This window comes from Solanum tuberosum, unplaced genomic scaffold (assembly GCF_000226075.1).
Source record: "Solanum tuberosum cultivar DM 1-3 516 R44 unplaced genomic scaffold, SolTub_3.0 scf00290, whole genome shotgun sequence".
NCBI classification, from domain to species: domain Eukaryota; kingdom Viridiplantae; phylum Streptophyta; class Magnoliopsida; order Solanales; family Solanaceae; genus Solanum; species Solanum tuberosum.
In genome coordinates this window covers 49,999-70,868 of record NW_006239226.1, presented here as the reverse complement: position 1 = coordinate 70,868, position 20,870 = coordinate 49,999, and the positions used below count along the sequence as shown (strand labels likewise).

The 20,870-nt window shown below is 35.6% G+C and overlaps 5 protein-coding genes and 1 non-coding gene across 6 annotated transcripts; 1 reads left to right on the top strand and 5 right to left on the bottom strand.

Moving 5' to 3' along the window:
• The first annotated feature begins 1,956 nt into the window (after positions 1-1,956).
• On the top strand, positions 1,957-3,951 carry LOC102598888 (amidophosphoribosyltransferase, chloroplastic-like). Its single transcript, XM_006359548.2, has one exon. It carries the CDS (start codon positions 2,040-2,042, stop codon positions 3,783-3,785), a length of 1,746 nt encoding a protein of 581 aa, XP_006359610.1. The 5' UTR covers positions 1,957-2,039; the 3' UTR covers positions 3,786-3,951.
• Positions 3,952-4,025: 74 nt separating this feature from the next.
• On the bottom strand, positions 4,026-5,474 carry LOC102602990 (uncharacterized). Its single transcript, XM_015314492.1, has 4 exons — positions 5,322-5,474; positions 4,951-5,179; positions 4,804-4,868; positions 4,026-4,700 (listed from the first exon to the last, which is right to left on the bottom strand). The coding sequence occupies exons 1-4, from the start codon at positions 5,426-5,428 to the stop codon at positions 4,253-4,255; spliced, it is 849 nt and encodes a 282-aa protein (XP_015169978.1). The 5' UTR covers positions 5,429-5,474; the 3' UTR covers positions 4,026-4,252.
• A 453-nt stretch (positions 5,475-5,927) lies between these two features.
• On the bottom strand, positions 5,928-7,373 carry LOC102602652 (clathrin interactor 1-like). The gene is made up of 4 exons (XM_015314507.1): positions 7,115-7,373; positions 6,846-6,968; positions 6,584-6,745; positions 5,928-6,462 (listed from the first exon to the last, which is right to left on the bottom strand). Exons 1-4 carry the CDS (start codon positions 7,219-7,221, stop codon positions 6,060-6,062), a joined length of 795 nt encoding a protein of 264 aa, XP_015169993.1. The 5' UTR covers positions 7,222-7,373; the 3' UTR covers positions 5,928-6,059.
• Positions 7,374-8,033: 660 nt separating this feature from the next.
• LOC102598558 (tRNA-dihydrouridine(47) synthase [NAD(P)(+)]-like) lies at positions 8,034-12,867 on the bottom strand. Its single transcript, XM_006359547.2, has 10 exons — positions 12,495-12,867; positions 12,176-12,292; positions 11,846-12,082; positions 11,424-11,655; positions 11,079-11,332; positions 10,236-10,508; positions 9,702-9,983; positions 9,457-9,577; positions 8,558-8,727; positions 8,034-8,462 (listed from the first exon to the last, which is right to left on the bottom strand). The coding sequence occupies exons 1-10, from the start codon at positions 12,816-12,818 to the stop codon at positions 8,364-8,366; spliced, it is 2,109 nt and encodes a 702-aa protein (XP_006359609.1). The 5' UTR covers positions 12,819-12,867; the 3' UTR covers positions 8,034-8,363.
• Positions 12,868-16,333: 3,466 nt separating this feature from the next.
• Positions 16,334-16,417, bottom strand: TRNAL-CAA (transfer RNA leucine (anticodon CAA)). Its single transcript has one exon. It is a non-coding gene; the product is annotated as a tRNA-Leu (tRNA).
• Positions 16,418-17,067: 650 nt separating this feature from the next.
• On the bottom strand, positions 17,068-20,347 carry LOC102598221 (transcription factor RF2a). Its single transcript, XM_006359546.2, has 5 exons — positions 20,160-20,347; positions 18,605-19,967; positions 18,373-18,505; positions 18,203-18,287; positions 17,068-17,613 (listed from the first exon to the last, which is right to left on the bottom strand). The coding sequence occupies exons 2-5, from the start codon at positions 19,876-19,878 to the stop codon at positions 17,372-17,374; spliced, it is 1,734 nt and encodes a 577-aa protein (XP_006359608.1). The 5' UTR covers positions 19,879-19,967; positions 20,160-20,347; the 3' UTR covers positions 17,068-17,371.
• Between the last annotated feature and the right edge of the window lie 523 nt (positions 20,348-20,870).

Genomic DNA, 20,870 nt, shown 5'->3' with positions numbered 1-20,870 from the left:
CAGTGAAATCCCACTAGGTGGGGTCTGGGGGGCTGCTTTCTTCTAACAACAACAACATACCCAGTGAAATCCCACTAGGTGGGGTCTGGGGGGCTGCTTTCTTCTAAACTTGAATTATATGTCTCTTCAAAATTATAAGTTGATTAAATAAAATAAACAAATAGAATCAAGTTTATTAGAGTAGCTATTTTTGTGACCATTAACATTACTTTATGGTATGTAATTTCACATCATTACGGAATCAAAACATATTAATTAATTTTAACAAGAAATAGTAAATCATTCTGATTCCTAGCGGTAGTCCCCATCAAAAAATTCGTTTCCCACACTTTTTTTCTTCCTACTTTCAATTGGAGTATATTTTACAATCACAAATATAGAAGAAAAACCATATTTTCCAAAAGTATTCCAACTTCTAAAAGAAACAGAAAACTCCTACTCAGATCATTGAGTAAAATAAATTTAATTGAGATAAAAATGAAAGAATATCAAACTTTAATTTTAACATAAAATTAGAGAGGGGAGGGGGTTACTATTAGACACGTGAAATAAAGTGTCACAAACGTATTTTGAGGGGAAAAAGCTTGAGAAATTACTACTCCATTCGTCCAATAATACTTGTCCATTATACTAAAAATAGATGTCCAATAATACTTGTCTACTTTATAAAATTCATGGATAATTTTACACTTAGTTTCTAATTTATCGTTATCATTAATTATAGGCATTTTTCTATTACATTTTTTAAGACATTGTATTTATTACTCCCTCTGTCCCATTTTATATGTCACATTTTTACTTTGTACTTGCATTAAGAAATTATGTAACTTTACCCTTCACCCGTTTTTTTTTTTTGGAACTCAAGTTTTCAATCAATGAATATGAATTAATTTAATCAATGAACATGAATCATTTACTTAACTTTTCTAAGTTGGTCAAAAATATGTTTTCAATACTAATAACTCACAAGGGTAAAAAAGGAATAATATGTTAATTTATGCATTGATTTTATGAAATGACAAGTATTATGGACCAATTATTTATATAAATAGATGACATATAAAATGGGACGGAGGGAGTATATTCAAAAGGTGATATAGTAAAATTACATTTCTATTATATAGTTTTTTAAGGAATATGTCAAGTCAATAGTGGACAACTGTTGTTGGACATATGGAGTATTAAAAATGCATTTTTAAAAATTGATTTGATAAAATAAATAAGTAAAAAATAATAATAAAGTTAGAAATCTAGTTTTTTTAAAATAGAATAACGATTTTACCATTATTTTTAATTAGAAATATTTTAACTTTGAAATTTAAATCATTTTTAATACGTAAATACTTCATCTCGAAAAAGCAAAATTATCAACACAAGTTGAATTTAGTGGGACTCCCAATACTCCTATCGAATTTTGTTATTACTACTACACTTTAGGCAAAAGCCATCTCGAGAATCTAAATTGATAATTTAGCCAAAAACAAAAATCGCCGAAAGCTTATTACGAGTTAATTTCGCCTTTTGTTATAAACTATATAATATAGTATAGTATAATATAACTACGTGTCATCAACATGATTGTGATGTATCGGTAGTTTCAAGTTCGAGCCTTGAGTATGGAGAAAATTTTATTGGATTGCGCCATTTCCGAATAGGCCTTGCAGTGCGCGATCCAAATTTAATCAGAATTTCAATATGAGCTTCGAACACAGAATGAAAATTGGAAAAAAAGTAAAACTATGCGTCTACGCCTTCGTGTTAGAATTACATCGACATATGTACTCTATTAGTTTTTTTTTTTTTTGTTTTTATCATTTATAGGATAATATATATCAGCTTTTTCATAATTTGTACAAATTTGTGAATTGCAAATTAAATATTGTATTAATATTTCCCTTAAATTTTTGAGACCCATTGTCACCACACGTGATATTCACATCACAAGAAGCAATAAAAGGGCCAAAACCTAAACCACCTTCTTTGGCTATTCACATAGTCCTTATTTCCTTTTCCCCCCTGTTTACTCTTCATCGCCACCCATGGCCGCCGCCGCCGTATCTACCGCCTCTTCCGCCGCCGTCACCAACAAGTCTCATCTTTCATCGTCCCTCGACAAACCCTTTTCTTCTCCATCCCAAAAGCTCTTATCTTTAGCCGCTAAAACCCTCCCAAAACCCTATCACCACCATCACAGAACTCTCATCACTGCCGCCTCCAAGAACCCATTAACTGACGTCGTTTCGTCCAAACCCAACCCGGATGGCCATTCTTTTGATTCCTATTTCGATGATGACGATAAACCCCGTGAAGAGTGCGGCGTTGTGGGTATTTACGGTGACTCTGAAGCTTCTCGTCTTTGCTATTTAGCCCTTCACGCGCTTCAACACCGTGGCCAAGAAGGCGCCGGCATTGTTTGCGTTAATGATAACGTTCTCAAGTCTATTACAGGTGTTGGGTTGGTCTCTGATGTGTTTAGTGAATCGAAACTTGGCCAACTCCCTGGCGATTTGGCTATTGGTCATGTAAGGTATTCTACTGCTGGTTCTTCTATGTTAAAAAATGTTCAACCTTTTGTTGCTAGTTATAGATTTGGGTCAGTTGGTGTTGCCCACAATGGGAATTTAGTGAATTACAAACAACTTCGTAATGAGCTTGAAGAGAATGGCTCAATTTTCAATACTAGTTCTGATACTGAGGTGGTTCTCCATCTTATTGCTATATCAAAGGCAAGGCCTTTTCTTTTGAGGATTGTTGAGGCTTGTGAAAAGATTGAGGGTGCTTATTCTATGGTGTTTGCTACTGAGGATAAGTTGGTTGCTGTTAGGGATCCTTATGGGTTTAGGCCATTGGTTATGGGTAGGAGAAGTAATGGTGCTGTTGTTTTCGCGTCGGAGACGTGTGCTTTGGATTTAATTGAGGCTACTTATGAAAGGGAAGTTCTTCCTGGTGAGGTTGTTGTGGTGGATAAAGAAGGGGTTCAATCTATTTGTTTGATGCCTCATCCTGAGCCTAAATCTTGTATCTTTGAGCATATTTACTTTGCCTTGCCTAATTCAGTGGTGTTTGGAAGGTCTGTGTATGAGTCTAGGCGTGCTTTCGGGGAAATTCTAGCTACTGAAGCTCCAGTGGAATGTGATGTTGTGATAGCTGTTCCTGATTCAGGTGTTGTGGCAGCGCTTGGCTATGCTGCTAAAGCAGGGGTTCCATTTCAACAAGGTTTGATAAGGTCGCACTATGTTGGTAGGACATTCATCGAGCCATCGCAGAAGATTAGGGATTTCGGAGTGAAACTCAAGCTCTCACCAGTTAGGGCAGTGTTGGAGGGGAAAAGAGTTGTGGTTGTGGATGATTCGATCGTTAGAGGGACAACCTCGTCCAAGATTGTGAGGCTGTTAAAGGAGGCAGGTGCAAAAGAGGTTCACATGAGGATTGCAAGCCCTCCGATTATAGCTTCTTGTTATTATGGGGTGGACACTCCTAGCTCAGAGGAGTTGATATCTAACAGAATGAGTGTGGAGGAGATTAGGGAGTACATTGGATCGGATTCACTAGCCTTTCTCCCAATTGAGAGCTTGAATAAGATGTTAGGCAGTGATTCTAAAAGTTATTGCTATGCTTGTTTTTCAGGAAACTATCCCGTCGAGCCAACAGGCAAAGTTAAAAGGATTGGGGACTTCATGGATGATGGATTAAGTGGGGATATGGACTCCATTGATGGTGGTTGGCTACCAGGAAGTAGTAAAGTTCAGAAGAAAACCATCTTGAATGAAGTTAGAACCAGTTAAATTTTACATGTTGCTTAGTTTTTGCTTTGGATTTTTCATGCTTTAACTATAGAAAATTCAATGCCTTTTAAGTTTCTTTTTTTCTCCCCCTCCAAGTCATTCTTCTGTACTTGTATTTGGGATGTTACATCAGATTATCAACTAATCAGAATGGTTAACCATAGTATTTGATTTGCCAAATACACACCATTACTGTTCACAGAAGAAATAACCATAAATGGAACCGAACAATTAGGCAAAATATTCAAGTACCTAACGAGAAGGGGAACTTTGGAGTGACTGGTTAAGTTTGAGTTGTGTAAATAACTATGAATTGACAGTATCCATATTTATGTCTAAAGTGATTTGCTTTATAACATGTCTTTGAACTATGAATCTCTCTGTTGGAAGAAAAGTTTCATTGACATGAAAGCACACCTAAGCATACATAGACTTGACACAACTTCTATCAAATAGAGCTTCTCATCCTACCCTTCTTTTTTCTTCTCCAACGATAGTGATATTGCTTTGCCGCTTAATCCAGAGATGTAAAACAATGAAGCTCGGCTGTGATTACCATAGAATGGATGTTGATTCCATTCCATGGCATCACCAGTTGTATCATCTATAACACTTTCTATATTCCAACTTTTTCCCAATTTTTGCTTGCAAGAGAACCCTTTATCTGAGGCCATGATTTGGTTCTCTTTGTTGTGGCAATCAGTAAAGCCAGAATTGCTTCTCAGGTACCTCTCGGAAATGGCTTCTTTCATGCTTTCTTCGCTTGAAACAGGACATTTGCAGAAACTCCCAAATCCTTTTATTCCAACTGTCACTTTTCGCGCTCTTCCCCTCTCCTTTTTCAGGAAACTCCTGTCTTCCAATAGTTTTATAACCCTCTCTGACATGTTTCTAACACTTGATCCCCAATTAAACCTGTTTTAATGGAAAACGAATGTCAGTCATAGATAATGGAATCATCAAAGATTTGACCTTTACGAATTACGGAAAACAAAGAGATGAAAGTATAAAGACCAACCCTTTTTCATCAACATATTGGAATGATGACATCTTCATCACTTTGAAATTCCTCTGCAATACTTTCTGGTCCATGAGTTAACAGGTATTCTAATAACATCAGGGCCTTATAAGATGATCTCCAATTGTTCTATCAAATTTCGACAACCTGTTTTCGAGTAAAGAACAACAAACACACACCAAACCAAAGATTCCAAATCAAGGGAAATACAAATAAGATCAATGACTTAGTAATGCAACAAAATAAAGAAAACCTGTTATGCAGAATATCAACTATCCTCCAATAATCATCAATTTCAAAGGCTGCACGCGATATTAGTCTCATGGTTTGCATGTTTGGTGCAATCAAATCTCCAGTTGTAGCTTCTTCAGCCAGCCTTCATTTCTCATCAATAAAGACATGTCATTCATAATAAGAAACGATGCTATGAACTAAAAACTACTAGAACTAACTACATAATTTATCTGTCGCTAATTCCTTTTTTCTTTTGAGTAGTGGAGAAGATAAAGGGAAGTTACAGTTGAGTATGAGTAACATCTGTAACCACGAGTCGAGCAGTCTTGATTTTCTCTTTGAGGAAGAAGGAAGCCTGCCTTTTGAATTCATGTAACAAAGGATAATCCATTTCCCTCAGTTCTAAGTATGGAGTACTAATTTTTGTTATGTGGATTATCAACTGAAATGTAGTTACAAAGAATTCTTGAATTTAACTGCTTTTTATTATAATCCACATGCGATGGAAATGCAACTTTTCTTTATAAAGTGAATTTGTGCATTTTCTTTTCCAAGTGAGAAGGCTACAAATAAAGTTACAAGGTTGAATCAGCTTTAGTCATTCTTCAACTTTCTTTTTTGCCTTTTGGATGAAGAAGATTTTTTTTTGAACTATGTCAAAATGTAACCCCTAAGAAATACAATTTAGCCCGAATCAACCGACTTTATCAAGAAAGATTACTTTTTCGAGGGGGGAGGGGGTCTTAATATCGAACGAGATAGTGCTTTTTCAACTCCTCTCAAATTTGTTGCCTAACACATGTGCCATGGCTTAAAAGAATGAACTGATATGACTCTATTCAGTATTATGACTAATACAATGATATTAATAAAGCGATAATACATGGATATAGACAAAATTGTCCTTAACACACCAAATCACACCTTCACTCATATACTTGATAACTTAGATCAAATAGAGCTTTCTATCATAAGTTTTTCTTTTCTTTTTTTTCCCACGATAGCGATATTCCTTTGCTGCTTCATCCAGAGGTGGAAAGCAATGAAGCTTGGCTATGATTATCTCTGATATCACAAAATGGATGTTGATTCCATTCCATGGCATCACTAATTGGATCATCTATAACATTCTTGTGTATTATAAGAGCATTTGCCAATCTTTGCTTGCAAATGAACATAGTCTCTGAGTCCATGATTTGGTTCTCCTTGTTTTGGCAATCAGTAAACTCAGAATTGCTTCTCAGGTACCTCTCTTCTTTCATGCTATCTTCGCCTGAAACAGGGCGATTGCAGAAACTCCCGAATCCTTTTATTCCAACTGTCACTTTTCGCGCTCTCTGCCTCTCCTCTTTCAGGAAACTCCTGTCTTCCAATAGCTCTATCACCCTCTCTGACATGTTTCTAACACTTGATCCCCAATTAAACCTGTTTTAATGGGGAAAAAATTCAACGATGACGGAATCATCAAAGATTTGATCTTTACAAACTCCCGTCTCTAACTTACTAAAGGCATGGGAAACAAAGAGATGAAAGTATAAAGACCAACCCTTTTTCATCAACATATTGAAAACTTTCCATCTGTCTGATGACATCTTCATCACTTTGAAACTCCTCTGCAATACTTTCTGGTCCATGAGTTAACAGGTATTCCAATAACATCACAGCCTTATAAGATGGTCGCCAATTTCTTCTATCAAATTTCGACAACCTGTTTTCGCGTAAGAACACATAAAGAACTAAAAATCCCAAATCAAGGAGAGTACAAATAATATCAACTAGTAATGCAAAATTGAAAAGAAAAAAAAAACCTCTTATGTAGAATATCAACTATCCTCCAATAATCATCAACTTCAAAGGCCGCACGCGATATTAGCCTCATGGTTTGCATGTTTGGTGCAATCAAATCTCCAGCTGTAGCTTCTTCTGCCAGCCTTTTAAATTAAATTTTGTCATTAATAAACATATATCATTCATAAGATGTAAAAGAAAGGATGAAAAAAAACTGGAATTAGCTGCAAAATTTATGTGTCGCTAATTCCTGTTTTTTTCAGCAGTGGAAAAGATAAAGGGAAGTTACAGTTGAGTATGAGTAACATCTGTAAGCGCGAGTCGAGCAGTCTTGATTTTCTCTTTGAGGAAGAAGGAAGCCTGCCTTTTGAATTCATGTAACAGAGGAGAATCCATGTCTTATTTTGTTATTGGGATAATGAACTGAAATGTAGTTAGAAGAAATTCTTGAATTTGACTGTTTTTTATCAAGTCCACATGAAATGGAAATGCAACTACTCCATTAACTTAACAAACTAACAACTACTCTATAAAGTGGATTTGCGTATGTAATGTCACATTGACATACTGAAAACATTAGGAAGGATTCAACATTTGACAATTACATATTCTAAACCGTAACGTCACAGTAGAATTTTCCATTATTTTTTCAGGCTGTCTTGTCTTCAGTGTATGTTTGCATATATCAAAATTAAAAACCTGGATGCATTGGGCCCCGGGGCGGAGGTAGTATATTGATTTGACAGAACTCAATATCTTCGATCTAAACCTTGTATGCGTGTTAAAAGAGTCAATAAAATGTACAAAAGTTTAATTCGAAACTCAATTACTCATAATTGAGGCCATATCATAGAATATAAAATTCATAAAGGTCGAATCTTGAACCGACTCTTAGATGAGCAATTTCGGTCAAGACATCAGCACAGTAATACATTACCTTTCAAAGTCAAATAAGTGTTTGGAATTATAACAGTTAAATAGAGTACTTAATAGGTGTAATACCACCAGCTTGAAATGCAAGCCGTTAATCCCGTCAGAAAATATACAGGCAATGCTTAGATACCTAAAAGAGTAGTTAAAGGAAGAAAATACAGACAAGGTATCATAGTTTTTATTTTTTAATAAAGGTAAGTGAATAAAAAAACAGTTTACCTAAATGACCAACCATCTCAGTACATTAATTAAGGAATTCAATTGATTATCAGTAGAGACTTAATTGAAACGAGCATCTTATAAAACTATACATCATGTCTTCTACAAATACAATTCACGTTTCCAAAATGAACATTTTTTATAAGTTAACCAAGAAGAATGATCTTCTCAGTTGAGTATCAATAAAAAATCTGTATATAGAAGGAAACAATAATATAAACAAAATCATAAGGGCTATATAAAAGCCCTAACAATAAGCTATTATGAATTGACATATCGATTTCGCACTTGATGATAAATAAGCCACTAATCATGAGAGGAGGAAGGTCGCTAAGAGCTCAGCAAAAATTAGAATCAGACGCATCAGTAATAACAACAAAATGGTCTTAGCCGTTCTCTGCTCTGTCATAAGCATTGGACTTGTGTTTTGGTGCAAACGAATAGCCAGAAGGAACCTTCCCGAGTACCAGCTCGGAGATCCTTACCTGTCGAGGGAATATATATAGCACATTACAATGAGAGAAGGATAAATGTTTGAAGTGCTTAACAATACTATGTGTACGAACAATAAATTACGTACCCAGTCAGCAGCAGAATCAGAGGCCATTAGTGTCTCTAGGTCATCCCTGCCGTAGTATGAGGGTGATCGCCAATTTATTTTTTGTGGGATAATATCTAACAGGCCAACTGGAACGTACCGACATGTGTAGCCAAGCCACTCCAACAAAAAGTGTCTGGTTGTTTCTACTCCTGCGCTCATTTGGTGCAAACATTAGGTATAGATAATGATAATTTATCTTCAAGAATTTCTCAGGTAGAAGTACATCGCAAACTAAGCGAACTGCAACCAGAATAAAATGTATAGAGGAAAAACCCCATCTATTCAAGACAAACAATGGAAGGTTCTCCCAGCATACATGTAGCTCTTGCAATTACGTCTTCACAGATATTCAAGAAAAGAATGAATAACCATAGGATGTACAGGATGCATACATAAATACTGGCTAGTGTAAAATGGATAACAAATTTAAAAAGAAGCATCACAGCCTCACATTTTTCAATGTCCAATCTAACAGGACGCTTCCCTAATATATCGGACAAGTGAACCTAATAGAAGAATGTTATAACTTAAGAATGTAGATAACAAGCAGTATCAATCAATTCCATTTATCCTGGCTATAAAGGGCCAGATACTAAGCACAGTTCAGCAAGTCTGCACATGCCTGGAACATATTAGCGTAAATATAGCAGTTCCACATGTTATCTTATCTCAATTTCTTATATATATGATGTAAAAGAACTAACATGTGATGATGTAAAGGCGACAACACTCAGTTCTATGAGTAAGCATGGATGCAAATATAAACATGATAGCTCATCTTTATGGCATGCTTCCAATAGATTGCAACAATTAACGTCGGGTTGATTGACAAGACAAACTTCTTAATGTACGATAACATTACTCACATAACTATATACCTTTCGAATCAGAACCCCAGTGTTGAAGGCCAAACCGTGCATAATCCTTCAAGATATCTAGCCGCTCGCCAGATGTAATGTCCCAGTGCCTCTGTTCCTTGATTTCAGTAAATATCCAAGGCTGCAAAATTATGATGTGCTGTTTAGTGCAGATAAACTCTAAGAGGCACATATAGAATGAACATGCAACAGTAACAAATTTTACACAATGGAAATAGAAGAGCAGAAAACATTATACTACTAACCTTTACTAATGCACCTCGAGCAATCATACATGTAGAAAGTTCAGGACACTCAGTTTTGTGGTTGTTCCAGTCTACGTAAGAAAATACATCACCATTTCCAAGGACCTGTAATGACTTGGGGGCCTTTCGCACGCATTGATACACGTAATCCCAGTCAGCAGGCTTACTGTAGCGCTGTTGACGTGATCGGCCATGTATGGTTACTGCAGTTGCACCCCAACTACCCATATCTGCAATTAGAGAATCAATGCGATTTTTCCCCTCAAAATAAGCAGTTCGTACCTAAAGCAGGAAAACGGTGTACTGTCAAGCATCTCCATAAATTCCTTAAGAAACCAAGGGCATGTGTGAACAATATAAACCCAGAAAACCAATAAATTACTCCACAGCTGCCATTGGGGTGGGAACGGGGAATGTCATATCATAACGCCAATTAATTTTTTTGAAATTAATCATAACGCCAATTAATTATCTATGCCCAGGTATGTTGATCTCCAAGAGTTACAAAATAAAAGGGAAAGCAGTCCACCCTACCTTGATAGTTACTGGTGTACCAACTGTTGAAGAAGCGGCTTCTACTACACTCTTCATCCGCATTGGTTTTGTAAGAAGAGCTGATCCACCACCCTTGTTAACTACAACATCAATTGGGCATCCCATGTTAATATCAATGAAATCCACAGAGCATTCTTGTTCTATAAGCTCAACTGTCTTTGTAACAGTGTCTGGATATGCCCCACAAATCTGAACACCAAACAAATTTTCGGATGAATGCCGTCTCAGCAGTGCCCACTCAGCTGCTTGACCCTGCATTAGCCATAATACGTGAATTAATAGATGGTTAAGTTACCTCAGGACCCATGCCACCCATGCTCGCATGTCATAAATCATCAAATGAACTTACAGGAAGTCTCAAATAGGGAGAAGGGTTCTAGAACTTAAAACAACCAAGCAAAGAAGAAGGTCATTTGAGATGGAAAATGGTGGACAAGAGGCAAGGACATGATTATCATAGAAGCCAAAGTTACGTATCCATAACTGAACAAGTTGTGTACCCACCATACAAAACCATTACAGCTGTTTCTCTAAACTTGAGGATGAGGTAGGGAACACATGAAGATTTATTTCTTGTGGAAACCAAAAGTATAACACACACATATCCAATTCAGTTGCATTTGAACGAACTCATGTGTCAAAGGGTTAAAAGAAAATATATGCAATTTTTATAATAGCACTCCTCAGCTTACTTCCTAACCATTAAATTACCACAGAAAGTTTTCCACTGAACCTCACTCTCATTCATTCTATCTTGAGGCATTCATGAATAATTTTAATGCTAACTTGTGTTTATCCCATCAATAATTAGCAGCGACTGACCTGCAAGAGATTTGTGCACATTGCCATCTCTCCACATGTTACATCAGCTCCTAGCACCTTGCAAACTCTACGAAAAGGCAGATTCCCAACTGTGGTCAAAGGAGCAAGATAGAGCTTGTCTCGAAAATCAATAAGCTTTTTTTCACGGGGGTGCAATTTAAGGCTTTTATCAGAATCTGTCATTGTATCAGCAGTTGGCTCTGATTTATTCACACCAAAGTTGCCGTCTGGAACTCCCCCTTGAACACTTAAACCTGTCAGAATAGATAATATCAGGTTCATAAGCTTTTATCTCTCCATAAGAAACAACCTGAATGCTCATAAAGGAATAAAGCATCTAACAACCACTGCTAACTTGGGAGGAACAAATTTCATTGACAGATGACTTTGCCTTCTTTAAAGGTCTAGCATCATCAGCCAAATTATTTCCATTTACATTATCTTCTGGTGAAATGGAAGGACTGATACTATCATTAGCAACTACATTGCTGTCTGTTTTGGTGTCCGTAGCAGGCTCTTTTGGTGCGACTTGGCCATTTTCCCCATTATCAGCCAATGTTTTATCTTTAGGATTGCCCTGTAATAAGAAGTTATAATGAACAAGAGAAACAATTCACAGAAAAAAAATCATACAGGTATGAGATTGCTTCCTAATGCTCAAACACCTTGTTCATCAGGCTAAAATTGAAGTTTGTCTAATAAATAGTCACTTTTCCCCCCAAATTTGATATTGAAGAATGGAAGAAGAAATGGCGAGCTGCACAAACCTCAAGTCCAAGAAGTTTGAGAGTGGCTTCAGCCTTGGGAAACTTCATTTTATTTTTCCACAGAAGTTTCTGAGTGTCCTTACTGAAAAAATTTAGTTCAGAACTCTTCCCAGGCAAATTCTCAGTTGGAGCTGAAACATCGTCTCTGTGAGTCCCTGCAAACCTACAAGCCAATCCATAAGAACATGGCCCTTCATAAACCAGAAACGGGCAGCTACCCTCTATATCAGCTGGTTTCTGCACTCAAAACAGCAAAGATTGTAATTTTATGGCATTCCATAAAGCATAGCACGATCAGAACGATAACAAAGATCTTATTTCTTGGTTTACCACAGCTTTAAAAGCTTCCACATCATGACTAAACCGACATTTATCACCATATGGACACGCACTAACTTTTCCTGATTTGGCCACCTTAGGACAGAGATGCAATGGAGATTTTTGTTCCTGCAATCATTTCAAACATTTCATTTGCAGAGAAAAAAATAAACTCAAGTTGGAATCAACTATGTGCTAGTCGGGTGGGCTATAAATGTCATCTATCTCTATTGTATTTAGACTACTTCATTCCAATACTGGTAAGTAACTTTTCTTCCAATTCAATTCGCCTAACAAAATTAAACCTTTTTTAATATACAATGAAAATCACCTCGCGGCGTTCACGCTTAATTTGGCGTTTGGATTTTTTGTCCTTAAGAAGAGGAGCTCCTTTGGCCTCAGCTGCATCATCATTTTCCACTCCGACAATAGCGTTGTTGTTGTTATTGGTAGAAGGTCTAGAAGGGGGAGGGCGAAGATACTCTCTCTTTACAGGAGCTATGGATTTAGCAACCAACTCTTCTGGGGTTCTAAATTCTTGACTCACTCCACCGTCGTCGGCGTTCGATGAAGGGGGTTGCAGTGGAGTTTCCGGATGCTCTACCGCTGTTGCGGTTGCCGCCGGCAACTCGTCCATTAGGGTTTCGGTTTCCATGAAGTGTTTTAAGAGGCGGGGTTTTAAGATTACGTTTGCGGTTTTAAAGTCCCTAGTTCCGGTTAACTGTATTTTATAAACGGGAAAGAGTCATAATTATCTTTTAACTATTTGAAATAGCTTATATATACTTTTTATTTATATTTGAGATCAAAAGTATACTTACCGTTAGAGGTATTCACGGGTCGATTTGGATCGGTTATTGGTAAAAAATCAAAAACCAAACCAACTTAATTGGTTCTAAAATTATCAAAACCAAACCAAACCAAATATAATATACATTTATCGGTTTTGTGGTTATTGGTTTCGATTTGGTTTGGTTTGGTTATTCGGTTGTTAACCATACACAAAAATAAAATAAAAAATTCATTCAAAATGTGAAAAAAAGTGACAACAATCCATTCAAAACAAAAATATAGTTAGAATGACTTAAATTACCGAACTTTCAATCACTGAATTTACTATCAATAAAGCTTTTTAATATTCACTATATTGGACTAGAAGAAAGAGACAATAACATTTTCAGTCCCACAAAGAATTGTCATAGACACTCATATACATGAAATCAATAAGATAAATGTTTTCACCTTGGGCATTCTTGCTTTCAATAAGTAAAGTATAAAGAAATTTTAATGAAAACATATATAAGATCTTTAAAATTGTTTATAAAAACAATATATTAAGTATATATATTAATAAAATATATGTATATAATTCATCGATCGGTTCGGTTATTTCTTCAGGTTTTTTCCGAATAAAATCATAACCAAACCAAATACTACCAGTTTTCCAAAATCTAAAACCAAACCAAACCAAACCCAAATAAAATCGGTTTTATTTTATCGGTTTGGTTTGATTTTTCGATTTGGGTCGGTTTTTATCCATACCGTGAACACCCCTACTTACCGTCTATGTTTTGGACCATAGATACCCTTAAAAGTTATCTTTGTCATATGTACTGACATGACAGTCTAACATGGCAAAAATCTTTCTTCTCAATTATGTTGTTCTTCCTTGTTCACATCTATCACAAAAAAAAATATTAAAAAATATCAAAATAGTTCTTTCATTGTTCTTATTTGAGTTATTGTTTGGACTTTAAAATTTCAATTTTGAAGTGCACTGAACTTCGTTTGAGATAGCAGTTGTGCAGAGGCTTATCTAAGGGGGGTCATCGAGTTCACATGAACCCATGGTCCCCTCCCGAGATTATATATAGTAGTGTTATATTTTTTTAAAATATTGAAATATATATGTGTGAACCCACACTTGGAGTATCACATAACGCGATTATGACTGGGTGCACCTCTCTCCGAGAGATTAGAAATTTAAATTTTATATTTATCTTGTTTTATTTTTCGTTCTAAAATTAGATAACACTTCTCTAAGTGGTAACTGGTAGCACTTTTGGCATTTTAATTAATTCAATATATATATATATATATATTTAAAATTTTAACGATTTTCAGTAGTAAGAACCTAATTGTCGAACTGATCAAATTTATATCATAGATCAACCATTTTATAATAGTGCACCCATCATCTCAAAATTCTGGATACACCTCTGCAGTTGTGTGTTAAATGATCGAGTTCATTGTTTAGGTTTTGATGTCATCGAATCCGAGGTTGAAAATTTAATTCTCAAGGTTGAAAAATGTTGAAAAACTCTTGAAGTCATTCTTTTTGTGTTGAAACTTTAAACGGTTACTTATTTGAAAGCTTGTTGGTGAGAAATTTCTAACTTTTTTGAAGTGCAAAAATTTGAAGAGATTTAATTGAATGTTACTAAAAATTGCTCGGATATTGTAGTTGAAGCTGGAAATTGACATTTAACAATTGATTTCTTAGTTTGAAGATTGCTATATGAAGATTTGAGTTGAAATCTAAAAAAAAATATTAAAAAATATATGAAACAGTTCTAAAAGGCATGAAAATCTAAAATTTGATTTTGTGAATCTATGACCCAAAACCCAAACAATGAACTCGATCCTTCAACACGCAATTACACTTTCAAACAAACTTCAGCACACTTTGAAATTGGAATTCCAAAGTTCGAACAACAACTCAAATAAGAACAATGAAAGAATTATATTTTATTTTCTTTTTGTGATAGGGATGAACAGGGAAGAACAACATTACAACATTATTGAGAGGAAGGTATTTTTGCCATGTTGGACTATCTGGGTGGACTGTCATGTCAGCTCTAATGGCAAAGATAGCATTTTAAGGGTATTTGTGGTCCATAAATAGACGGTAAGGGTAGTTTTGATCCTAAACATAACTAAATGGTATATATTGGCTATTTTGAATAGTTTGAAGGTAATTTTGACCCTTTTTTGTTTTATAAATGAATATTTTCCGGAAAACAATACTACACTTTCAATATCAAAGCCAAAAAGGCAAAAAAATTGAGCAAAATACACTTTCAAACAAACTTCAACACACACTTTGAAATTGGAGTTTCAAAGTTCGAACAACAACTCAAACAAGAACAGTGGAAGAATTATATTTTATTTTATTTTTTGTGATAGGGTTGAACAAGGAAGAACAACATTATTGAGAGGAAGGTATTTTTGCCATGTTGGACTATCTGGGTGGACTGTCATGCCAGCTCTAATGCCAAGGATAACATTTTAAGGGTATTTGTGGTCCATAACATAGACGGTAAGGGTAGTTTTTTTTATCCTAAACATAACGAAATGGTATATATAGGCTATTTTGACTAGTTTGAGGGTAATTTTGACCCTTTTCTGTTTTATAAATGAATATTTTCCGGAAAGCAATACTACACTTTCAATATCGGAGCCAAAAGGGCAAAAAAATTGAGCAAAATTTTTCAAAGGGCAACAAAAATTGAGGATCAAACCAAATGGGCAACATTTGAATAGATGTTGTTAAATCGTTGGTTGGAAGGTGCATGCTGACATGTGTCTTGTAAGGCGCAAGCTAAATGTCTTGTAAGGCGCTTGTCAACATGCGCCTTACAAGACACATGTCACCGTGTACCTTCCAACCAACGATTTAACAACATCCATCCTTTCGTCCAAATATTGCTCTTTCGATTTGATCCTCAATTTTGTTGCCTTTGCTCAATTATTTTGCCCTTTTGGCTCCGGACTCTGCTATTCACCCTCTCTTACGAGATTCAAAACTAATAAACATATAATATTATGAATTATTATTTTTAATTTTCATACCTGTAATATATAGTACTAACTTTTATAACTCATTTGTTACGGAATTTCTAAAGTCTAGTATTAACTATAAAATTTTATTCATGATTTACCTATGAACTATTAAAGAACATTAAGTTTTAGCATGTTTAGATTCATATTTAAATGTTTTGATATAAGCTTCACAATACAAGGGATCGTTTGGTACGAGGATACAAAAGGTCATTTAATATAAGTAATAACCGATAATAATTGAGATAAATGTAGAAATATTTTATAACTAATCTCGTAAGATAAAGAGATAAAAAGGGAAAATGATTAAAAACGAAATTTTAAAAAAAATGTCAGAAGTGGGATTTGAACCCACGCCCTCTTACGAAGACCAGAACTTGAGTCTGGCGCCTTAGACCACTCGGCCATCCTGACTTTTTGATGAATATTTTTGTAACATATTTATATATTAGTAAACACATGTCATACAACTAATTGCATATGGAGTTTCAGAAATAGATTATGTACTTCATCTTGCATCTATTGATGTGATGTAAATACGCAAGGCTGGTGAGTCTTATACTCTTGTTTACACATTTTGAATTTTAAACTTCCAACCATGTGACCACTTTTCAAACTTCAAAAGTTAGTTATTTGTGTGAATCAATGTGAAGTTAGAAGTTTGAGATGGCACATTTTGGCAGGAAATATACATTCCGTTCATATATTCGAACGTGGTTAAAAGAACATATGCGCCAAGAAACAAAACAAAACAGGATAGGATGTTATTCTACATATTCTTTTCTCATTTCTTCCCATATCGAATAACTTACATGATTTTGATGGATATAGGACGAATCTAGGAATAAAATTTAACTTATTACTTCAGAAAAAGCACTACTATGGGTGTGTTCCATACCTTAAGTCGACATCTTACAAAAATATTATTCTAAAAACATTTGTATATAATCTAGATAATTACGAATGGAGATAGTGGGTTGGGGGTGAGGACCACAATCATTGTAAAATGCCATCAGAGAAAGAAACAGAAGAATTACTAGCCAAAGTTGTAACTTGAAGGAACATGAAGAAGGCAAATTTGAATTAAACTTCCATAATAACAAAACGAGTCAAGTTCATATGACCTTGAATTCAATATCCTTGTAGAACAAAAAAAAAGAACCAACTGTATACATCACAAGACTCTTTGTGACTAGTAAATCCAATGAACATGCATGTCATATAGATAATAAATACCAAGACTTGGTGTGTTTTGTTGTGAATGCAGAACTAAATGAATGAATGCATTTGAATGATATGAAAACACTTGCAACATCTATCAACAAACTAATATAAATATTACGAAGATCGGATATTTCCCAAAAGCTACTACTTTGATTCATGCTTTGAAGTTGTAGAGCTGTTGAGTTGTTGTCGTGCTTGAGCATGTTGTTGTTGTTGCTGCTGCTGCTGTTGCAACTGATGCATGTTTAGCTGATTAGATTGTTGCTGCTGTGACTGGAACATCTGAGGATTTAGTGATAGCTGCTGAAACTTGGAAGCGTCTGCACTAAGCTCTGCGGTTGCAATCTTCAAGCGTTGTACTTCAGCAGTTAATGCTTCATTTAGAGCTGTCATAGCAAACACTATTAGGTTTCATATTTGTCTTCTATAATACCAAAGAACCTCACAAGCATAAAAATACACAAAGCATCTGGCCTGTTCTCTATTAGCATTGAGGGAAACAGCAGACAACATAGAAGCCTAACATCATCAAACCCCCACCCCCAAATAAACAGAAACAAAAATAGATGGAAAATTGAAGCATAGACTGATGCTACGCCTACATTTGCAACTGATTCTATCCACCAAAACATGACGATGGTTTCACAGACTCCTCTAATTTAAACAATCAATGTAACATGCAATGGTATAGTTAGTGACAGATAAAGTTTATCAGATTTTCATTAGTTAAGACAGCAAATAGTATGCACAAACTACTTTTCAAAAAAAAACTGTATGCTCAAACTTCACTCTTCAGGGTGATATCTCATTCTTTTTTTTGATAAACCTTTTAAGGGCGATATCTCATTCTTAAAAGCCAAGAGTAAGTGAATCGATTTCTAGAAGAAAAAAATGATAATTAGCAACATAGGGAGTCATAGATGAAACATGAGCTGACAAATACATGGTCATAGATCACAGAAGCAAGATTAATACCATCACGAAGTTGAGCTTGCTGTTCCATGGCTTGCAAACGAAACTTCAGTTCACTATTTTGGCTTGTTAGCCCAGTCGCATCTCTCTGAATGCAAGTACAAGTTATTGTTAAGCAGTGATAATACAATGATTAGAAGCATTAAACAGGACATTATTGAAAAGTTTATCACCTGCAAGAGGGTCAATTGAGCAGATAATGTGGTGGCTTCAGTCTGCAATGTCTGAACCTTGTGTTCTAACTCTGCAATGTATCTCATCTTTCTTTCTTTAGAACGAGCAGCAGATTGACGGTTGGCTAAAATCCTACAACAACAAACAACAAAATAGGGAATGTCAGCTGCAAAGCATAGAGGAATTATATTGAAAACGCAAATAGATGCATCACTTCAAAGGGAATTTGACCTTTTGGCTCGTTTTGGATCTGCTAAAGCTATCTCTGCAAGTTTTTCATTTGCCATAATTTTCTTCAATTCAGCTCCACTAAATTCACCATTTCCAAATTCCAAACTGAAACTGTTTGAATTTCCATCAAGTGAATTGGTTGGTGAGAGTTGACCTGGGCGTGGTCCAGGAGATGGAGGCAACTTTGGTGAATCATCAATGAAGTTTAACTTCCCCATAAAACTATCCATCGAAACACTCCTGTAGTGTCTAGTGGTCGGAGCGATATCTGCCACAGCACTCCTTTTGACCCCTTCCCTCTTCTGCATACTGCCGCTGCTGCTGTCATTGACACTGCTTGTAGCTTCATTATCACTGCTATCACCACCATTCGTCTTTGTACCACTCGCTCTACTATCTAAATCTTCACGGTTCTCAATACCTAGCTTCTCATCAGTTCCCGAAGAGTTAAATGCATCAATGTTGTCCAAATTCATATACGCAGAAAACAAGTCGTCCACAACTTCTCCTTCAGATTTCCTCTCACCCATCCCTTCAACATTGTTATAATCATTTCCTCTTTCCCACATAGATTCACGTTTAACCAACTGAACTGGTTTACCACCCGAATTATCCCTTGAAGGAAATGACCTTTCAAGAGCACCAGGACTCCTTAACGGAACAAGTGGTGGCGAAGACTGCATTATAGCAGAAAAACCGAATGGTATATCACTATTAGACCTCCTATGAGCCTTACGAGGAGGAAGACTCTCCCCTGCCCTTGATGAATTACACCTAGAGAAAGGCGTAGGCGGCAATAAAGAATGAGAATTGCCATCCTGATCACCCATTGAGACATCAGCAGATATCGGGTCAGACATTGACGTGGACGGGGATTCCCTATACGGCGAAGGGCTCAAGGGTGGCAAAGAATCCAGTGAGAAAAACGCTGGTTGTGATAAAGATCGCGAATGCGATGGCCCTGCACTAGTAAAGTTCTGCATACCCATTTGCTGATTCCCTGGCCTGGTTACAGGGATCTGAGAATATGGTGAAATAGGGGGCATTTGCGGGTGAGAAGGCGGTATACCTACTCTTTTACTATTTTCAACACCAAAATTGGGAGAAAATTGCCTCATTTGACCCCTAAATTGAGAGGTTGTCAACTGGGGTATGTCCAATTGGTTCATCGAAATAGGTTGAAGCTGTTTAGGAAGTGAAGAAGATGATGTCCCAAATGATGATTGAAGTCTCTGGACCATATCACTATTACCTTCGTCATTGTCACCAGCCATTTCTTTTTTCCCAAATTTCAACTCTACCAGTCAACTAAAAAAAACCCTTTCAACTTTACCAAAATCCAACCTTTACAGTTCTGTTACACCTGAATTTTCAAAGCTCATCAATTTCATAAAACCCCAAAACAAAAAACAATGCAAAACCCATTACACAAACCTCCAAAAGTACCAATCTTTAACATAAAAATCAACAAATCATTAGAAACAAAGAACTGGGTATTCATCTAATCATCAAGAAAACGAAATGGGTAACAAAAAAATTGAGTCTTTGACAATACCTGAGTGTAAATCCACCATTTTCAACAGAAGATGAAGAAGACGCTCCTCTATTCCTCTTTGTGTGTACTTTTTTTCCTTGTAATACTGTTTTTTCTGTGATATTTTTCTTGTTTCTCTCTCTCTCTATCTCACTATTATCAACGAAGATGACTACTTACAACAACTATAATTACACGGATTTCATGACAAGACTACTATACTTTCTACTACTACTTGAAAGACGCGTGAATTTAATATGAATTTCAATTTCATTTGCATTTGCATTTCAATTTGAATTTCATTCCGACTGCATTTATCCAATCTTCTTCTTTTTTTCTCCCTCTATCACCGCAGATTATGTAGCAATGAATCTCTCTTTCTTTTTGTTCTTACTTATTGTATTTTTCTTTTTTTGGTCTTAAAATAAAAGATTTATTTTTCCTTTTTTGGTGTATAGTCCAATTTAAGTACAATATTAAGACGCGTTCGTAGCTAGTTAGAGTTATCCATGTATTACTATATAAGAAGAGTGAATAAAATTCACTCTTCTTTCGACACGTGGCATCATGGCCCACCTACCTTTATTTTATTTAAATCATATATCATATATATTACTATATATAATAATATATAAATACATATATATTTTACTATATAAGAAGAGTGAATAAATTCACTCTTCTTTTCGACACGTGGCACCATGGCCCACCTACTTTTATATTTGGTTTTTG